The 18398-nt window shown below is 43.1% G+C and overlaps 1 protein-coding gene across 1 annotated transcript in view; it reads left to right on the top strand.

The window, feature by feature from the left end:
- Positions 1–18398, top strand: part of KNTC1 (kinetochore associated 1) — a 136874-nt gene that overhangs the window by 25953 nt on the left and 92523 nt on the right. Inside the window, 6 exon segments of the mRNA XM_018556904.1 lie at positions 17–160; positions 1889–1945; positions 2884–2985; positions 3665–3777; positions 3779–3923; positions 10457–10555. Of these exon segments, the coding sequence (XP_018412406.1) occupies positions 17–160; positions 1889–1945; positions 2884–2985; positions 3665–3777; positions 3779–3923; positions 10457–10555 (660 nt within the window).

The raw sequence follows: 18398 nt of genomic DNA, 5'->3' as shown, positions 1-18398 counted from the left end.
TTTTCCCCCCCCCTAGGAGGAATTTGAAAGCAAGTTTGATGAGAAGATTCTTGAGAAACTCCTTAGCATAATTCCTGCAAATATTCCTTCACAAAAATTGTGCCTCTGGTTTAAAAACATATTGATTCCATTTGTGAGAAGAATTGTGCCAAAAGGACACGTATGTTGATCAGTCTTGTATAGCAGCATTTTAGAAATACCCCACTATTCCTTAGAGGTAAATTTATTTTGTGTTGAGGGAAAAAAAACCCTTTCCATACATTCCAAGGGTTTTACAGATTCTCATATAATGTCATCAAAATTAAATAGAAAAAAATTGACGATTCCAGAACGGAGAGGTGATGTAACAAACAATGCTAGAAGTGTGAAAGTATGACAGCAGGCATTATGTGCAGAAGACACTTCAGTAGGGTATGACTGTGGACTACATGTGCAGAAGAGGAATTTGTATACTATGATAATGACAACATGTACAGTAGAGAAGTGGGAGGGTATGAGAACAGGCAAAACAGTTAATCTTTTAAGTTAACAAATGATAATTACCTTTGTCGTCAATTAAGTCAATTAATCTTAATTGGCTAGAAAATCACACAAAAAATTTCATAATAGCCATATAAGTGAATTGCAGTGTTATGAAAATGCGCCCCATAATGCATTTAGCACCCATTCCCAAAACTAAGTAATTAAGATGTATGGGCACTGAGCTCTTCACACGGGGGTTTACAGAGAACGGACAGTGGTCAAAACCTGTGTTTAGGAAATGGGCCTTTTTAAAATTGAAGCAGGTTATTCTGGAAACATGCAGATGGAAAAGTAGTCGCCAAAATTGAAGCAGGTTATTTGCAGGGACTGGATCAAGAAGTCTAGGAACAAAGGAGATGGCACTGGGAACTAAGGTGATGAGGCAGGGCTTTGTTGTTTAGGCAAGAGGTAGAGGTGGAGCTGAGATTACTATTAAAAAAGGGATTGAGGAGATCTGACTTATTTTGCTTGGTACATTGAAATGTAGTGATTGTCACACATGCACTGTAGAGTGCGTGCTATAGGGTTAGCGATGAGGTGTTAAGACGTTATTACACAAGTGCTGGTAACTAACCACTGAGGGATTATCAGAGGACTGTCGTTAAGGGGTTAATGCTCATGGGCTGGAAATAAGTCAGTGTATTGCACACACATTCTCTCTGCATACTCATCACTGAGCGTTAATGCATATGCTCTTGAAGCTGATCACTGTGTGGGAAATGCACATACTACAGATAGGTCACTTTAGGGGCTTATTCTGAGGCTAAGGGAACTGAGGGGTTAATGCCCATTTTGTGGGAGCTCAGCACTGAGGGGTTATACATGTTTACTGCAGACGTTTACTCTCTACTAGAAATGATGTGTTCTAGAGGAGGGATACAGCAGGAGAAAGACCAGTGTGTGTGCAGGGTGTAGTATCATACTGAGAAGAACACCGATCTGTGTGTTAGGGTCAACACACACATTACAATCTTACTGTACAATTTTTGTAAAATCGACTTTAGATTTACCAAATCTATGTTATGTAAGGACCTACCTAATCTATCCAATTTGTTTCCAGTCAGGAAGGCCCTTCTACTACATAGTTGTTGGTCGATCTAAAGGAGATTGTACAATCAGATTGTAAGGTGTGGTGAGCTTTAGAGGTGGAATCTCACTGGGGAAAGATCAAAAGGAGGCAGATTCCCACAGCGACAAAGTGAAAGTACAACCTACTCATTTATATAGGATAGGATTAGTCACCTATTAAACATGAGGTCACAGTAAGGTGTATGGCATTTGTGTTTTTTTAAATAAATTATTGTATAGTTTACTTTTTGAGCGCTACCATGAAACGTACCAAACTCTTGATTATTTCCCCCTGTAGAGAATTATTGCAAAATGGCTGGAGCATAGAGCTCGATCTCTAGAACTAACAGATAAGGTAAGTCTGAAACCATTTCCTTGCCATGTACCCTGAAAACAATTAAACAGTTGCAGCCAAGAGCATCTCCTGATCTTGCTGCTGATTAAACTTCAGCCTGTCTGTTTCCTTTATGCTTGCATTCGTTCTTTGTCTTATTTTCTTCCCCTGATTCCATATACAAAACAGCTGTTTTGGAGGTCCAAGTGAACGAGGCAATTTTTAAAGGGTTGGTCTATCCATAAGTGAAGCTTCAATTTTTGGTAGATGCTGAGGATTTAAACAACTGATCATATGTCTTTTGAGGACTATAATTAGATTGTTGTGTTTGTGTTCCTCAGTCAGTCTCAGTCTGACAATTATAATTATAGTGCTTTGCTGTAACCATTATGAGGGGGTCTCACCCTCCCTGTTTTTTTCTAATTTTATATTTTGTTGTGAAGACTCCAGTGGAATAAGCTGTAGTATGCAAGGGAATAAGGAGACTCCAAGGAGACCAAGAACTGTGCTAGGGAGCTCTCACATCTGGAGTACCCTATTAGAAACCAGAAGCTGACTCAGCTGCACCAACTAAAATTTCACTTTTGGAATGACTGGCCATTCAAGGCGATATCATTAATTGCTAACTGCAGTTATGTCATGATATGCTAAGAAATCATTAGTTAAGTTCCTGATCAACGTGCCTTATGCCTTGAAAACTTGCAGAGGTGTTCACTGTAGCTCTCAATAAATCTGTCACTATGTTGGCTTCACATGGTAAAAGCAATCCACTCTTGTACCTCTTTTACTCGATTTGAGTTCTTTTCTTCATTTTAATACTGTATATGTGAGGCAAAATATGACCTAGTTCTCAACTCTGTGCACTCATGCACTTTAATTCCTTATCACTGTATGCAGTTTGTCTGAAACATGTAAAACTAAAAATTGCTTTTGTTTTTCAAAATGCTTTTTTTTGAAAGGCGAACTGGCCAGAAAACGGGCATGAGATGGCGAATGTATATTTTACATCAAAGAATCCTACAGAGCTTGGCATTGCCTCTTCTTGGCTGTGGATCCCTCTGGTGAGTGAAACCTGCTCTGCACACTTTTGTATCACTGCTCTTTGAATACAGTGAGGGGAATTTATCAAAACTGGAGCAGACAAAATCTGGAGCAGTTTTGCCTGGCAACCAATCAGCTTCTCTCCTTTTATTTTCAAATCCTGACTGAACAAACTGAATAGAGAAGCTAATTGGTTGCCATGCATAGCTGCTCCAGATTTTGTCTGCTCCAGTTTTGATAAATCCCCCCCAGTATGTCCAACTGTGTGTGCTCTTTTATGGTTTAGACTACAGTAGTTTGAAAAATAAGTTCTGTTTCCATTTATTTTGAAGTAGAACATAAGACCTCCCCTCTGCATCTCAATTTCTTTCTTAGTACATCTTTATGGATATACTAGCACCCTTTTTTCCAGAATCCTTTCCCCATACTTATGTTAATCCAGCCCCATCCTCGGACTCGTAACACACCATGCTATAAGGATACTTGCCTGGAATCTTAAATCAAAATTCTAGATTTAGAATATGGAAGCTTAACAATCATAAAATGCCATCAGCGTACTGGTCCTTACCTTACCCTGTTGTACCTTATTTTATGCTGGCCTTTAAGATACTTCTTGCATTGTAGCTTACTTTGTTAATTGAAACAAAAACATTCATCCAAAACAAGCTTATGATTACCGTTTCTATGTTTTTATTGAAGAAAGAAGACTCTGACTGTGAGGAAGTCCAGCAGCTGATGAAGCTTGTCACCAGCCTCCAGGAGTTGATGGAACTATATATTATATATATTTTTGATATTTCCCTTTACATTTTAGGAAACTACAACTACAATTGTGTTTCGTATGTTGGATAAAGTCTTGGCTCCTGAGCTTATTCCATCCACTTTAGAAAAGTTTATTAGACCATATATGCATCAGCATAACCTAAATGAAGAAGAACTTCTACTTCAGTACATTAAGGTAAATGAATTGACAAATTGTTTTAAGTGGTTTTGTTTTTCCCCTAGATATTCCTTTTTTCTTCCTCTCTTGCAACAATAGGGAACAAGTGTCTCCTGGACAAGGTTTTTAATTCAAATTAAAGAGATTCAAATCTCATCCCCCTTTTAGGTTTCTGCAGAGTACAAAAGTATTTAGTCAGTACTGGGCATAGCTTTAACTTTTCGTATTGCTCTTCAGAAAAGTGATAAAACTTCAGCTTTTATGTGAATACATTATGGTATGAAGCAGTTTTATTGCAAAATCGCTTGGAGCTGAACTCAAGGGAACTGTAAACTACCATTGCAAGGACTTTTACTTAGCTTCTCCTTCACTTCCGTGGCAGCCAGTGCTCACCTCTTCCCTCTGGGTTGTGGCTGGGACCTCAGCATCCTCACTTACAATGCAGGGCTGTTGGCATGCATTGCATGTTATAACATCACAGCTGTGACTACTGGACAGAACACCAAAGAACAGAGGCCTGTGGGGACTGGTCACATGGAGGGAGGAGCCTGTGGTAACAGAAGATATGTTAAGTAAATGTACTTTCTTGATCATACATTACAGGACACAGAAGACATATTAAGAAACATTGGGTTATGTTGCCAGGAGTTTAGACACTGTCAAAACAAAGCTTTACGGACATCCCAGTATAATCCCTCCCACTCCCACCATGCCCAAGTTTTTTGCTTGTATCCTTAGGAGAATGGACACCTTTTTTTCTGCCTTGAGAAGCAAACCATTTCTTTTTATGTTCTTTTCTTCAAAATATTTCTCCTAGCACAATTCTTCATTTTCTGTAGGGCCACTGGTACCCCTTCCTGAATGAACCTGGTAACTGAGGACTCTTTAGGGTGTATGCCCAACACAGTGAAGACTGTCTTGATGTGGTTATGCCTCACTTAATCGTTCTGCGTGGGTGATTTGCGGTACGTGGTGGCTGTTAATGTACTTTACCTGATCTTAAGAGTTAATCCCTTGCAGTTCTGGTGCTTTGACTTTGGTCACTGCGCTTGGTGTTGTGATGGTCTCTTGGGTCACAAGTGCCTAAGAGTGTACTAGTGGTCTCTAGTTGCAGTGGGTATAGAAAAGAATCAGCCCCCTTTAAAATAATAATCATATTTTGTTGCTTTGCAGCCTGAAATGAAGACGGCCACAGTGTTTTATCCAGCTGTATTTACTCAGTGCAACTTATAACATCCAAGTGAAGGATATAACACCGACATGTCAGATAAAATTCAACAGAATCACCAAGTTGTAAAAAGGATCACCCCCATGTGTCAGTATTTTGTTGAACCACCTCTTGCTTTAATTACAGCCTTTAGTCTGTTGGGATATGTCTCTTCTAACTTTGCACATCTAGACTTTGCAATATTTGCTCACTCTTCTTTGCAGAACTGCTCAAGTTCAGTTAAATTTGATGTTGACCATTTGTGGACTGCAGTCTTTAAGTCATTCCACAGATTTTCATTGGGGTTTAAGTCTGGGCTCTGACTAGGCCATGCAAGGACATTCACATTTTTCTCCTTCAACCACTGTGTGGTCATTTTTGCTGTGTGCTTTGGGTCATTGTCATGTTGGAAGGTAAACCTTCTTCCCATTGACCACTTTCTGGCAGATGGCAGCAGATTTTCCTCAAGGATTTGATGGTATTTTGCCCCATCCATTTTTCCTTCTATCCTGACAAGTGCTCCATTCCCTGCTGTAGAGAAACACTCCTATAACAGGATATTATCACCTCCATGCTTTAATGTGGGAATGGTGGTATTTGGATGGTGAGCTGTATTGGATTTCTGACAGACATATTGTTTGGTGTTGAGGCCAAACAATTCAATTTTAGTCTCATGTGACCATAATATCTTTTTCCATGTGTCCTCAGAATCTTCAAGGCACGTTTTGGCAAAGCTCAGTCATGACTGCATGTGACCTTTCTTTAGAAGTGGCTTTTTTCTTGTAACCCTCCCATACAAGCCACATCATAAATTCCTGCAACTGCTTCAGAGTTGCTGTAGGCCTCTTGGTAGCCTCTCTGACCAGTTTCCTCCTGGCTCTTTCATCCAGTTTGGAGCGATGTCCTAATCCAGGTAAGGGTCCATGTTGTACCAAATACCTTCCTCTTAATAATAGAATTCACTTTACTTATAGGCATTAATAAAGTATTTGAATTTTTTTTGTATCCATCTCCTGACTTGTGCCTGTCCACAACTTTATCCCAGAGATCTTTTGACAGTGACTTGCCATCCATAGTTGATTGTTTGCTTTAATTGCACTACCAGGGACTGAAATCTATCCAGTCCTTTAAATCTTCATTAGTTCCATCCAGAATAAAACCCTTCTCTTGTCCAGCATGAAAATATTCACAACTATGTCAGTTTTTAGGCAAAGAGAATCACTGCCGTTGTTGTTGAATCCGTATGCAGGGGCTGCAAGCATTTGCATACACCCTCTCCTTCAGAGGTTCTGAGGCTGCTGCAGCTGCCTCTGCACACTCAACTGAGGACAAGGAAAAATCGCCTGTCCTGCATGGTTGAATTTTTTTTTTTTTGCTGGAGGAGTTTCAGTCCTCTGAATTAATTCCCATGTTAAATGAACCTATATCCATACTTGTGGGCACATTACGCACAGGCCTAGAGCTGGAGCAGCTTGCATTTCAATGTTCTAAGGTTACTGGTCTGAACTTCCTTAAAAGCCCCCAACCAGGGAAAATCTTTCTAGCACATGTGCTACTACAGTTCGTTTTATGTTCTGCTTGGTTCTTTTCTGACAAGCTATTTTTCCCCTCCCAAGTGTTTGCCAAGTAGTACCCTATGGAGAAGGCATTGTTGAGAAGTGGGCCCTCCCTTGACCCAATCCTTTCTTGCCTCAATGGACTCCTGACTGTCCATGTTGAGGGCATTCCACTATTTAAGGACTTAATGGACAAAAGACAGGAAAAAAGAAATTGGTGTTCCTACCTGGAGATCCGACTAATTATACGCCCTAATTCAGGTTTGCATGTTTGCTTATTTAGACTGATCCGTGACCAAACAATCATCAATTTAATGGTGAGAGATGGTTTGAAGGTGATATCTTTATTACATTTTGTTTCTATTAATTTTTCAAATTTAACTTTTTTGCATACCAGCTGTTTGTCCGGATCCCTTAGTTGACCGCTTTTGACTCGTTACCTTTTAACGGGTTAACCTCCCCTTGTTTTCTTTGACAAAAGACTGGAAGCCATTTCTAAGTCTCCTACTAGCAGACCCTGCTCTTCCCCTAAAATCCCAAGATTTGGCAATTGGACATAACCTATGCGAAACTATCTAGTGATTGTTAAATTTTGCATCAGTTTGATCCCTTGCCTTTTGCCCTACACTACTGTGTTGATGGACTTGTAGATATTGTACATCTAATATCCAGAATGAGTCTCCTGTCTGTACATGTGCAGAGGACTCTTTGGCTTAAATGTTGGTTTGCTGAACACAATAAACAATGTTTATTGTGTGTGCCTTTTGAAGGAGAGAGTCACCACTGTGCTTTTTTTTTTTTTAAAGTGACATACTAGTGCGCGTGGTGTCCAGGGGTTACTAGCTAGACATGCTAACAGTACCTCCACCCCACTTCATGCTGTTACGTGTTCCCCCATGTACTTACAAGGATTGGCAGACATTAACACTGCCCTTGCATAATTCCTTATCCAACGAGTCATTGTCATATTTTCTGAGATGGATAGGTTCAAGGTTTCTATCCAAACCTTATCCTCATGCGGAAATGGGCCTTTGCTCCTTTTTGGACTTGGTCAGTCCTTGCTTCCTTCCTCCCTCCATGAGATTTTCTAGCCTCTGTGGATCTCACGTGTCTACCTGCATATCCCTGTCTTCCAGCACATTGATGCTACCTGTGATTGCTATAGGCACGCAACTCTCCTGTATCTCAGGGTTTTACGAAATTGCTATCACCTGTACTAGCCTTGCTATGCTTTCAGTGCATTGTCATACTGCGATATCTGAAAGACCCCTCCTGGTAGATCAGGCCTTAGCAGCCAAGATCCATCCATGAAGGTTCAAGGGAATTGTGAAACTCCAGAAGTTGGCGCTGTAACTGACCCATCGCTTGAAGTATCTGGGTCTCCTAAATACAGCTCAGTACAGGTTTCTTCTGACTCTCTGCTCCTAGATCCAGCCTGGTGTTGCCCAACTCTCTACCCTGTCATGGGAGCCCTGGCCTTGATATTGGCCTCCTTTCATGCAGTCTCTTTTGCACAATTCCAGACCATGACAACTCAACATTCTGGCTGCATGAGGCAAGAAGGTGAATTCTCTGGACAATTTCTTGAGCTTGGCACCCAAGACCAGATTATTCCTGCTTCTGGACATCCCAATGTTCCTGAATAATTGTCCCTCCCCTCTTTTCTGGTTTTTGACTCCTATTATTGCTAATTAAATGGAGGCATGCTGGGAGTGGAAACGGTTACACTGGGCTGTCCTTACTGCTTTGTTTTGCCAGTGTCCAGTCTCCTGAAGGTGGCGGTATAACCCAATGTAATTGAATACTTCTCCTGTGTCCAGTAATATACTTCAAGGAAAAGGATTTTACAGATATGACAAGCATATTGTTTCCTGGTACCCAAACCAAAAACAAGCTATTCTTATTTCTTGCAGACGGTATTTCAGGTGGCAGAAAAGGTATTTCAGTTCCCCAGAGTTCAGCTTTAAGAAAAAAAAACTCTTTAAATATTTAAATTCTTTAAAGATTACACTAGGTGAATGTTATAGGAAAACTGTTATAAGTCAAATTTGTAATCTGCCATCTTTCAGTTACGGACCTTGAAACAGCATCAAGAGAACCAATTTTTACTTTTCTCTAACACTCGGTTTCTGGGTTTTAGAATTGGTTTGTGAAATCCCGGTGACTTCACTAGCTACAAGATTCCAAAGTGGTTGCTTAGTGAGAGATCTGCATGGTACATTATATCACATACTGTTTGCACAGGGTGCTCAGCAGAGTCAGTAGAAGGGGTGGGAGTAAGCAGAACTTGGCTCCACTCAAACTAATTAAGGCAGTGCTTTCTTGGTGATGTCAGCACTGCTTGATGCTGAATGACAAGTAGTCATTGTTGAGAAAGGTTACACTAGATGCAAAAAGGATCTCATCTGAAAGCTATGGAGCTCCCTCTCCTGTGAGGCCAGGTTTACACCTAGGTGATTTGTGACCATGTGGCAATCGTGCACAAAACCGTTTGGATGGCCGCGTCTTCACGGAGTTGCATACCACTGCTGATCGCGCTGGGGGGTGCCATTAAACCCCCTATGTAAAAGCACTTTGGAAATGACAGGTTTCTTTTTAAGGGGTCTATTAGACCCCAAGTGTCATCTTTCCAATTCACTGGGAAATGACAGCTGCCTGGTGAGGCAGCTGAATATAAACACAGCAAGCAGTGCCTGGCAGAGATATCCAGCCTGCTATTGGCTATTTTAAATTGCAATAGCAGGCAAGATATTGCACCCACCCCACTCTCGGCTGTCTATCAGCAGAGGAGGGACCTGAAGGAGATAGTTCTCCTTCAGGTCCTCCCCTGCTGATTGACAGCGGGCGGGTGCAATGGCCAGCTATTGGCTAGTGCAATAGCCAGCTATTGGCTAGTGCAATTTAAAATAACCAATAGCAGGCTGGCTATTGCTCCCAGCTGCTGAATGGGACACTTGTTGCCGGCTTTCTAGGTCCTATACAGCAGTGCTTCCCAACCTTTTTATCGCCGCGGACCGGTCAACGTTTGATAATTTTACCGTGGCCCGCTGAGGGGGGGGGCGTTGATTGTTTGTTTATATTTTAGATTTGTTTTGATTTAATAATTGTAATTTAATTGTATTTAAACATGCCTTCAAAATAAAATACAGTTACACCAAAAAATGAAAGCGTTGGAGTTGTTCACCTATTCGTGCCCGTCGGCAGTGCGGGGCCCCGGTGTTCGAACACCGGGACCCTGCACTGCCCCATATTGCAGGACCGGACCGCACTGAGACTGTGCGGCCCGGTACCATTTGATCCGCGGACCGGGGGTTGGGGAACACTGCTATACAGCAACTGGGAGCCGGTGAATGGGAAGAGGGGGCGGCAGAGACGCTGCAGGGGAAGGGGGCAGCTAGAAGGCAAAGGTGCAGCGGTGGGCAGGGCACATCAGCTGACTACTCTCTCTCCTACCCGCTGGGGGCCGTCTGGAGCAGTCCGATCCTCGCTGCCAACACATGTGTGGAGAGCAGTGGTGATTGAAGGGAACACAGATCACTGCAGCCAATGCCCAGCAGGCAGGAGGACGGGAGAGCAGAGCTGATTGTGGCAGCAGAGAAACGGACGCAGCGGCGGGGGACAGTGAACGGGCTGACAAAAGCCAAGATGCAATTTTTAGTCGCCTTGGCAACCTGGCGCCTGGGATTAGTCTATCCCTGCCTTAAGTCTGAATGTTTAATACAAAAAAAAAAGTAAAGTTTTTCATGAAATTCACAAATTGTATATTTTATTTTGTACCTATTCTTTAGGATATGTTAGAGCATTGCAGCTCTCGTTCTGCATCACTGTTTGAAACTGCTTGGGAGGCAAAGGCTATGGCTGTGGTTGGGTGCATGACCGATACAGATGTAAGTAAACCCATCTATTTCACTCACATATTTGAAAATGCTTTGGTTTGTTTTTTCTTTAAAGGTCCAACAAATTTGGTTTGTAAGTACACTGCTTTATGTAGTCATCTGCATTTTGTATTCTTCAAGGGAAATTGCATTTGTTTCTTTTTCATTGAGGGACAAAACAAATCTTTAGCTTATACTGCTGCCTACAGGATGATTTGGACGTTGGCGAACAAAATAACTATAGGACATAACCCCTCCCACTACCAGCATTTTCTAGTGTTCTCACAGGATGGCTGTGTTTTGTTCAGCTTAGTTGTGTGTAAAGATGAATCTGTTTTTGCTAGCACCCTTTTTTTCATATTGGTAAAATGTTTTTCTTCAAGTCTTTTCTCTGCATCACTGCTAGAGCTTGTCCATTTGATTGCAGCCATCCAGCAAGGTTGTCCTCTGCCTTGATTTTGTAGTGCCACATGTGGACCTTCGGGCACTTCTGTGAGGGCAGAGTTAGGGGTTGGGCCGGTGTTGGCAGCCATATTAACTATTGGCACAGCTTGCGGCCATCTGCAGCCATTGTATTATGGGTGAGGGTTGTGATGGATGGGTACTGGCTGATGAAATGCTGCCCAGTACCCTTTTGGAGGGAGATCTTTTTCTGCTGAGATGCAGGGAGTGCTCAGTGCTCCTTCTCAGCCTACAGCTGGATGGATAGGGGATCTGCCCAGGATTAATGGAGTCAGTTTAATCCCTCCTTCCAGTAGTTGTGCTGTCGGATGCCTCATGTGGCTATGCTGAGGATTCTGGCACTTCCGCCCACTTGACCGCGTGACATATAATGCCACTTCTGGTAGGGGAAACCTGGTTTCTGGGTGCTGGAGGCTCTGTGCTCCAAGCCTCTTTCTGGCGCAGAGGAAGGGGAGGGGCTTAGGCGATACTTCAGTCGCCACTGATTCCCATCATAGGATGTGAGGACTCCGACGGAGGAGGACGTGTTGCTGACGATGGATTAATTGCAGGCTCCTGTGGACAACTACCAGTACCGCTTCTGCTCATGTAAATGGTGTTGTTTTTATTCCGGTTATTAAAGTGACATTAAACCCTCAGATTTTTTAACATAAACCAATACTGTAATGTGTGCCTTACTGTAATCCATGGTTGTTTCCCTTCTCTTTGCTGCTCTTCCTTTTAAATCCTCATGTCTTCTCATGCTTGGGGAGAACTTCCCTTTTCAGCTCAGGGCCTCTTCCTGTAGTGCTGGCTCAGGTTACAAGCCTATACAAATCTATACACAGACACCGTGTATCCATTCCTGAGACAAGGCAGTCTGCTGCAAAACAGAAGTTCTGCAGAGCATGAGAACAGATACAGATTTATAAGGAAGAGCAGCAAAGAGAAGGGAAACAACCATGGATTACAGTATTGTTTTATGTTAAAAAATCTGAGGGTTTAATGTCACTTTAACTGGGCTTTTGTTGTGCTGCTTCTCTCACCGTGAGCTCCTTTTCATGTTGGGCTCTCTTGGTGTCGTGATCACTGGTTGTCTCTGGTGGTGATTTATGAGGACAAGTTCTCATGTTGGAGGAGCTTTTCACTTAATATCTTGCAGGCCAAGCCCCTGGACACAGCTAAAAGTCTGCCCAGGAGGAAGTGTGCGGCATGCTAAGTGCATTGCTGCTTATTCCAAGCCCTTATGTCAAGCCTGTTTCAGCAGTTTATTTAACCAGTTGACATCCGCGGTGATAAACCCCCTTCCCATCCAGGCCATTTTTCAGTATTCAGCGCTGCGGTACTTTGACTGACATTTATTCCGTCATGCAGCGCTGTACTGAAATGAATTTTATACCCTTTTTTGGGGACACATAGAGCTTTCTTTTGGTGGTATTTATTCACCACTGGGGTTTTTATTTTTTTATATATTAAGGAAAAATTACAGATTTTTAAAAAAAAAAACAGTTTCCCCTATATTAAATTCTAAAACATTTATAATTTCCCAATTTTTTGGTAAAATATAAAAGACGGGGTCTAGTCGGGTAAAGAGACACCAAACATGTCAAGACTTAAAATTGCGCACGCCAGCGAAACCTCAAAAAAACTAAATTACCCAAAATTGGCCATAGGCGACGCATTAAAAGCTTTTACCGCTCATCAGTTTAGTGTTATCAGTGATTGATGGCCCTAAAATGATTGCTCTCACTGCGACGTTCGCGGCGATATGTAACATGTGTAGCGCAATTGTCATTTTCGCGTGCTGGCGCATGCGACGCATATTTACGTTTAAATGTGCGTAAACTAAGGTGGGGGGACTTAAACATTTGGGGGGGTCACCTGGAGACCCCAAAAGAAGCTGATGAAGCACAGATTTGCTTCATCAGCTTCTTCTATCTGGCATAGGAGCCAGATGACTGACAGGTGAATGCGGAAGTGATGTAATACACATCACTTCTGCATTCACACTACGGAGGGAGAACAGCAAGGAGGCAGCGGATGGGGGCAATGGGGCAGCGGATCCCGGGATTAAAGGTGAGGGGTCAGGAGGGCGGAGATGGCGGCACCCGCGATCGCGCGGTGGGGGCCTCCGAAATTCACGCCATACAACCGATCGGTTGTATGTGAAACAGCCGTTAACGGCTGTAGTAACAAGCGGGTCTTTCCTGCCCGTGCGCGTGAGCAGGAAAAAAATGCCGTCTAGCGACGGCAACCCGCAGATAGGAGTCAGCCGTCCGTCCGTTTTTTCTTAACGGGCGGACGGCATGAGGTTAAGGAAGAATTTGCTAGTGCCTGTAATAGTGTTTTGGCATTGGGAAAGGAAGAACTGTCACTCACCTTTCACTCTTTCAAGGGGTCTCAGCTCCAGCTGAGACCCCTTCTGTGTCTAAGGCTGGGTTCACACCTGGGCTTACGGAATATGCACGTTTGACGCACGGTTTTACCGCGATTTGCGGTTAAAAAAATGTGCGACAAACGCGCGTTTCCGAGGGCTACCTGGCTGTATCCCAATGGAAACGCGCGGCAAATATGCCCCAAAGAAGCTCCTGTACTTCTTTGGGCGTAGGGCGTTTTGCAGCGGATTCCTACGCGCTGTAAAACGCCCAGGTGGGAACCATGCCCATAGGCAATCATTGGTTTTAACATGTTGAGCGTTTTACAAAGCGTAGGAACGCGCTGTAAAACGCCCAGGTGTGAACCAGGCCTTAGTTCTCTGCTTTCCTGCCTTAAGTTGCTGGGGGAAGTTATTAACAAGCTGACCGAGTTGGGTGAGTTTAGTGAAGCTGGTCCTTCGAAGAACGATTCTTTGTCAGAGGAAGATGGTTCTCAGGACGAATCTTCCTCTAAGATTTAAATTATCTCGGGAAGATGTGGATGATTTTGTTTTATACAATTTATGAAAAGGACAAGTTTCAGCTTTCCACACATGATCTTATGTACCGAGGGTTGCAAGAAGGAAGTCTCATGCTTTTCATGTTCACAAGGTCCTTAGTGATTCTATCCTTGAATGGTTGGCGCCAGAAAAGATACCTTTCTTACATAATAGTCTGAAGAGGATTTACCCTTTTGATGATCCAGCCTTGGTCTGGAACAAAAGTCCTAAGATGGACACTCCTCTTTCAAGTTTCTAAGAGCTCTGACCTTGCCTTGAGGCAATAGGGGTTCTAAAAGATGCTATGGATAAGAAAGTGGATGTACTGCTTAGAAGGGCTTGGGACTCTATCATATTGGTATTGGCTATTGCAGTTTGAATTGGCCCATAGCAGGCTGGCTATTGCACCAACCCACTACCTTCTATATTTACATTCAGCTGCCGTCTGCGGAATCTTGCCACTGGCAGCTGTCATTCCCTGGCTGAATCTATTCAAGCTCCATCTGCTTACAATGCAATTTATAAAAAAAAAATATTTAAAAAGGCGGAAAAAAAGTAATTTTCGGTTTCAGCCTAATACATTCTGCTGCTGGAGGTCCGTTGCAGTGCCATTAAGTTCAATGGCACCCCAAACACACCTCCCACCCACATTGTGATCGTCCGTACTGGAACGCACAGTACCGCAATGCCATGCGTTACAGTGCAGTGCGATTGCAAAAAATTGTGCATGCAGTTTTATTCTGAAGTAAATGTTATGTTTATAACACTGCATCTGTGCATTTTAAATTAAGGATTTTATGTATTTATTTTACCCGATAAATCAATTAAAAAAAAAAAAATATCGGCCAACTAATCAATTATGAAAATAATATTTTTTGCACCCCTAATTGGCAGTCAAGATCAGGATTCATCACTTTCAGTTCAGAGCCCTTTCCTTCACTCTCTCATCTGCCCCACTGATATTTTCCAAAGTCCTGGGAAAGGCCCTGGCGCCCCTGAAACTTTGAGAAATCAGTATTGTTCCTTATCTTGATGATCTTCTAGTGACCGCCTCTTCACCAGACCTATTGTCAGGAGATCTGGAGTTTATGCAGGTATGGCTGCAAAGTTTGGGCTGGTTAATCAACAAGTCAAAGTCAAACTTTGTTCCCTCCCAGGCGGTGACATTTCTAGGATACGTTCTGAATACCATAGAGAGGAAGATTTCTCTCTTGGAGATGAAAATACAGAAGATTTATTTGAGTGTGTTGCGGCTCCAGGGTAATAAAGCAATATCCATTAGATACATCATCTCAGTGGTGGGTCCAATGATTTCAGGTTTTCCGGCAGTCCAGTGATCATATTTTCATCAGAGACCCCTGCAAAAATTTCTACTGAGAGTCTGGGATAGTTCTCAAAGCACCTTGGAGGTGACGACCCGTCTTCGAGCAAAGGTAAAACAGAGTCTATGGTGGAGAGTTCAGAGTCGCCTCTCACGGGGGCTTCTGTGGGTGTTTCCCCCTTCAAAGAAATTGACCACAGATGCCAGCACATGCAGTCATGTGTAGGATATTTTGGTTCAGGAGCTACATCCAACTGGAGGGAGCTGAAGGCAGTGCACAAAGCTCTTCTTTCTTTTCAAGATGTAATAAAAGACCATCACTTGCAGGTCCTGTCGGACAACCCAACATTAGCCTATATCAACAAACAGGGAGGCACCAGAATCCCCTCTCTTCAGCTAGTCACGAAGGAGATATTCTCTTGGGCAAAGAAAAATCTGGCTTCAGTTTCAGCCGTTCACTTCAGGGGCTCTGTAAACAATTTGCCACATGGTTATGCAGGAAGAATGGCGTTTGAACCCAGAAGTATAGTCTCGTGGTAGAGTAATGGGGGGTCATGGGGGTGGACTTGTTTGTATCAGAAACATGCCAAAACAGAGAATATTATTTTCTCTAAACCCTTTGGACTAGGCAGTAGCCTTGGATGATCTCACAAATCAATGGAATTTCAGTCACTGCTATGCCTTCCCTCCAATTTATCTGTTACTGAGGGTCCTACAAAAGTTTGTGCAGGAACGCACAGATCTAATTTTAATTGCTCCGTACTGGCCAAAAAGGATATGTTTCTCGCTTCTGCTCTCTGGCCACCCTCCCATTCTTGTTCCGTAAGCATGTCACCAGAGCCATTTACAAGAAGGTTTGGAGGACCTTCATGACCTGGTTGAAAGCTAACAGAGTGACGTTCCTTCTATTCTAGACCTCCTGCAAGAAGGTGCCGATAAGGACATCTCTATTAGCACGCTGAAGGTTTAGATTGCAACCCTTAGCGTTTTACCTACAGGTTTCACTTTTGGAGGATCCACTCATCCCTACATTCTTCAGAGCCCTAAAGAGACTAAGACCTGTGTCCGTTAGAGCTTTCCCTCAATGAGACTTATCCTTTGTCCTGCAGCGGTTGACTGGACCTCCTTTTAAACCACTTACAGATAATTCTGTCAGACTCTGTACTCTTAAAACTTCACTTTTGATCGCAGTTACCTCTGCCTGCAGGATCAGAGAGTTACAGGCTCTTTCAAAGAACTGCTTCTTTCTATTTTTGAAGATCACATCGTGCTTAAGATCCAGGATTCCTACCCAAAATCACTTCTTGTTTTCATAGAACTCATGTTATTGTCCTTCCTATTTTCTGCAACAATCCTTCGAACTGCATAGAAGAATCCTTTCATAGACTGGACGTTAGACAGTGCCAGTTGGCATACTTGGTGGCCACAAAGTATTTTTGGAATTCCAATGCATTGTTTGTCCTATTTTCAGGAAAATCCAAGGGGAAACAAGCATCTAAATCTTCTATTGCACGCTAGATCAAGCAGGCTATTTGTGAAGCCTATCATGCTATGAAGGTTCCTCCACCATCCTTCCTCAATGCTTATTCTACTAGAACCTTTGCAGCCTCCTGGGCAGAGTGAGCGGGTGCTATTCCTTAAAACCAAAAAGCAGAGAGTGCCACATCTTAGCGCATTAAACGAGTAGTGGAAGGGTCAAATGTAAAACAAACAGTGGCACTCACAAGAGGAGAACGGGTATGAGCCTACTGTACCTACCTACTGTAAGCAAACTCTGAATACACTGCGTCTCTGAATCTCCTTACATTTTGTTACAAGTATCTTCTATTAGATGTGTAACCAGATAGACAGGAGAAAACTTTGGCTGATGACAGATAGGGATGAAGAAGGAAGAGAGACCAGGAGGCTGATTGTGTAAAAAAATGTAATCAAAGATAAGAATGCACACACAGCGGTACATGAGCTGTCAGCCAGTCCTGGGATCTGTTCACTCCACTTTGGCCCTGCAGCTTGTATCTGAAGCGGACAGGAAGAGGCGGTGGATCTGGTGCGGTCCATGAATCTGCTTGCTGTACTGGTCTTCTAGTTGGTAGGGGGTACTAGGAAGGAGGTCTGGGGATGTCTCTAGCGCTGTGGTTCTTCTCAGATGTTTGTTGCGCTGTATTCCTCCTCGGGAATCCCGTGTGGATACATTTGGGGATGAAAAGCAGGATGCTGTGGATGTTGGGGGAATAGGAGTGGATAGGCAGAGGGCAGGGTTTTTGCAGGTAACTCCATTCAAAAAAAACTCTTTCTCAAGCCTAATGACAACTGTGTGTGAGACATGGGTGCTATTCCTTAGCAGATTTGCAAGGCGGCCACATGTCTAACTTTTCTACTTTTATTCGGCATTACTGCCTGGATCTTATGTCCAGTCAGGAAAGTGCTGCAGGCGGTGGACCCTCCCTAATCTGGTACGTATTTGTTTGTCCTCTCACAGGCAGTCCTGGAAGACGAATGGGGAAAACCGGAGTTAGAACTTACCGCTAACTCTATTTCCTGTGGTCTTCCAGGACAGCCAGATTCCCACCCTCTTGTAGTTCAAGTTTTTTTATCTTTTTGTTTTTGTTTGGGGGAATTTTTTTCTGCTCTTTTTTTTCTGTACGTCCTTCGATTCTCGAGGTTACTAGGGGATTCTGGAAGACAGTCTTTTTATTTCTGTATGGTGACGTGTTTCCTGTCTGGGAGGAGGAGCCTCTGTCCCTCACGGGCTGTCCTGGAAGACTGCTGGAAATAGAGTGATCGGTAAGTTCTAGCTACGGTTTTCTCTATCTGTCTTGGCCATAATGCTAGTCTATGAAATGTTCCTGGAATGGAGTACACTCATGAGAGAGGTTCCAGCCTCCATCCTCATTGCTCCTATATTGTGCAGTGCTTGGAGCCCATGCTGGCAAACCTGACATGGGTTGATGGATATCTTCCATCTCATTTGCAGCAAGTGCACATGTGCTCTTTGATTGCAGTGTGCTTTGCAGATCTGGCATTTATTCTGCATTACTGCACATACCTTTCGCCTTTCGAGGACAATGTTCCACAGAGCTTAGGCACACTCATTATGGATGTCACTGGGGTTACAAAATCTTTTACTCCAGCACCAGGGGCCTGGGCTTTTAGCTGGGAAGTTCCATCCCCCACCCATG

The sequence above is a fragment of the Nanorana parkeri genome, unplaced genomic scaffold (assembly GCF_000935625.1).
Source record: "Nanorana parkeri isolate BGI_ZX_2015 unplaced genomic scaffold, ASM93562v1 scaffold13, whole genome shotgun sequence".
Taxonomy (NCBI): Eukaryota; Metazoa; Chordata; class Amphibia; order Anura; family Dicroglossidae; genus Nanorana; species Nanorana parkeri.
This window is presented reverse-complemented; position numbering and strand designations above follow the sequence as displayed.